Source organism: Enoplosus armatus, chromosome 3 (assembly GCF_043641665.1).
Source record: "Enoplosus armatus isolate fEnoArm2 chromosome 3, fEnoArm2.hap1, whole genome shotgun sequence".
Taxonomy (NCBI): domain Eukaryota; kingdom Metazoa; phylum Chordata; class Actinopteri; order Centrarchiformes; family Enoplosidae; genus Enoplosus; species Enoplosus armatus.
Window position 1 is genome coordinate 3,717,170 of NC_092182.1, and position 2,153 is coordinate 3,719,322.

Below are 2,153 nucleotides of genomic sequence, written 5' to 3' on the forward strand. Positions count from 1 at the left end.
ATGCAAGAGGCTGGTTCAACAACAGAAAGCAAGGAGTCTCTGCTGCAAAGGTTTGGTCCTTCTTGAACACATTTAGCATGATTTTAAGCATTTGACTCATGTGCTTGTCAAATAATTGCATTTTTTTTCTAGAAAATTGGTGATTTTAACAGGATATTTGCATGTGCACTTTAAAAAAACTGAATGATTAGGTTATGCATTGGTTGGTTTGTTTCTCAAGGTGTGTTTAATGTGACGGTCATGGCCGGGCCTTGTGAGAAATGGCAGCAGAGAGGTCCTGGTGAGAAGAGTGGGGCCCAGCCTCAGTTCATCAGTGGCTCCAGTAGTGTATCCACCACTAAAAACCCCACCATCCGTCTTCGGGACCTTTATGATCCCAAGCCTCAACCTCCAAAAGCTCCAGTACGGATCCGCCCTCCAGGTCCGAGAACTCCCACAGTAAAGGAGCTCAATTCAAAGCACAGCTTGCCCAGCGACCCCCCGACCAAGGCGGTCGTGAGGAGACGAGCACAGTCTCTTCCTTCGTGTGCCGAGAGGAAAAAGGAACTTAGGAGCCTGCAGGTACGCTTTGTGGACTCATTGGGGGTCGAGTTAGAGGAAGTCAAGGTCTTCAAAGTTCAAGAGCACCCTCTGATACCCCAACATGTTATGTTCAGACTACTGATGAGCTCTGAACTGGCTTTCGGGAAGTCATTGAAGCTGTCCCTGCCTTACTTCAAACCTTGTTTCAATGAGAACATGGGAGCTCAGCCAGACTTCCTGAAGCGTCTCTGCACTCAGAGCGTGTGTCTGGAGCAGGTCCTGTGTTCAGAGCAGTGGATAACAGGCACTGTACAAGTACTTAATTTAGCTTACGAGAAAGAGGTCACAGTGCTCTACTCTTTCACCAACTGGAGAACACACACGAAAACAACAGCGTCCTGGGTATCAAGTGGGTGCCGTGGGGAGTACGATGCTCCAGAAACAGATATGTTCAGATTTCGTCTGCCTGTCCCGCCTTTCATTTTGCAGCCAGGAGCCATTTTAGAATTTGCCATCTGCTACCGTGTCAAAGGATCCAATTATTGGGACAACAACAATGGACATAATTACAAACTTTCATGCCACGGCTACAAGGTGACTGTGCCGAGGGAGTGTGAGGACAGCATGCTGCATTTTACCTGAGTGTCCACATCACCTGCACAGAGACATGGGTGGCAAACAAACAAAATGCTTTACAGTGACTATTACATGCATTTCCCTTAGCTTATTATAAGCAGTAGTGAAATGCAACTAAATACAGTACTCAAGTACTCTACTTAATACAATATTGAGGTACATTGCCACTTTATACTGTACTTTTACTCCACTATATTTATCCGACAGTTCTCAAATTCATATTATATATATATATATATATGTATATGAATGACATGCTAAATATATGATCAGTTCATAAATTGTGTAATATCAAGTATTGTTTTAAACAATCCAACAATATATATAGTATTTAAATGAACCAGCTGCAATATTAAAATGCTGCTTTGCACATCGAAGTTCATTACGTTGATAATACATCTGCACTTTAACATTTTGAATGCGGGAGTTTTACTTATAATGGAGTATCACAGTGCATTATCGCTACTTGTACTTAAGTAAAGGAGCTGCGTACTTCCTCCACCTCTGATGCTCTGACCAGGAGGACGCTCTAATCAACAACTCAAACGATCCTAGAAATAAGGTGGATAATTTACCAGCGGTTTGCACCGAATATGTCAAAGAGAAGGGGTAGTTACAGAGAGTCATACAGGGACACTGTGAAATTTGAGTCCTATGCTAATGCTAAAGCTAATGGCAAGCTAATGTTAGACAGAGATATCCTGACCTAGTATTGGGGAAGTTCCAAAAATCACAGGATCCTGCATTTCCCATAATGCAACGCGAAAGTTGTAATGCAGGCCTTCTGTTGAAAATGTTAGGTCTCAGGCCAAAGCTGAGATAACTGAGCAAGCTGAACATGTAAAATCATGTGGGGGTGGCCCCTGAAGCATTCCAGTCTGGTTCAAGTCATGGAGGGACCCCTGTGCTCCTGCTGGGCTTTTATTTAGATGAAATCACTGCCACCTCTGTGCAGACCTACAAACGAATTTGCTCACTTCACACTTTAGCAAGTC

General features: G+C 43.5%; 1 protein-coding gene across 1 annotated transcript; it reads left to right on the forward strand.

Moving 5' to 3' along the window:
- Positions 1-240: 240 nt before the first annotated feature.
- On the forward strand, positions 241-1,164 carry ppp1r3db (protein phosphatase 1, regulatory subunit 3Db). The gene has a single exon (XM_070902846.1). The coding sequence runs from the start codon at positions 241-243 to the stop codon at positions 1,162-1,164; it is 924 nt and encodes a 307-aa protein (XP_070758947.1).
- The last annotated feature ends 989 nt before the right edge of the window (positions 1,165-2,153 follow it).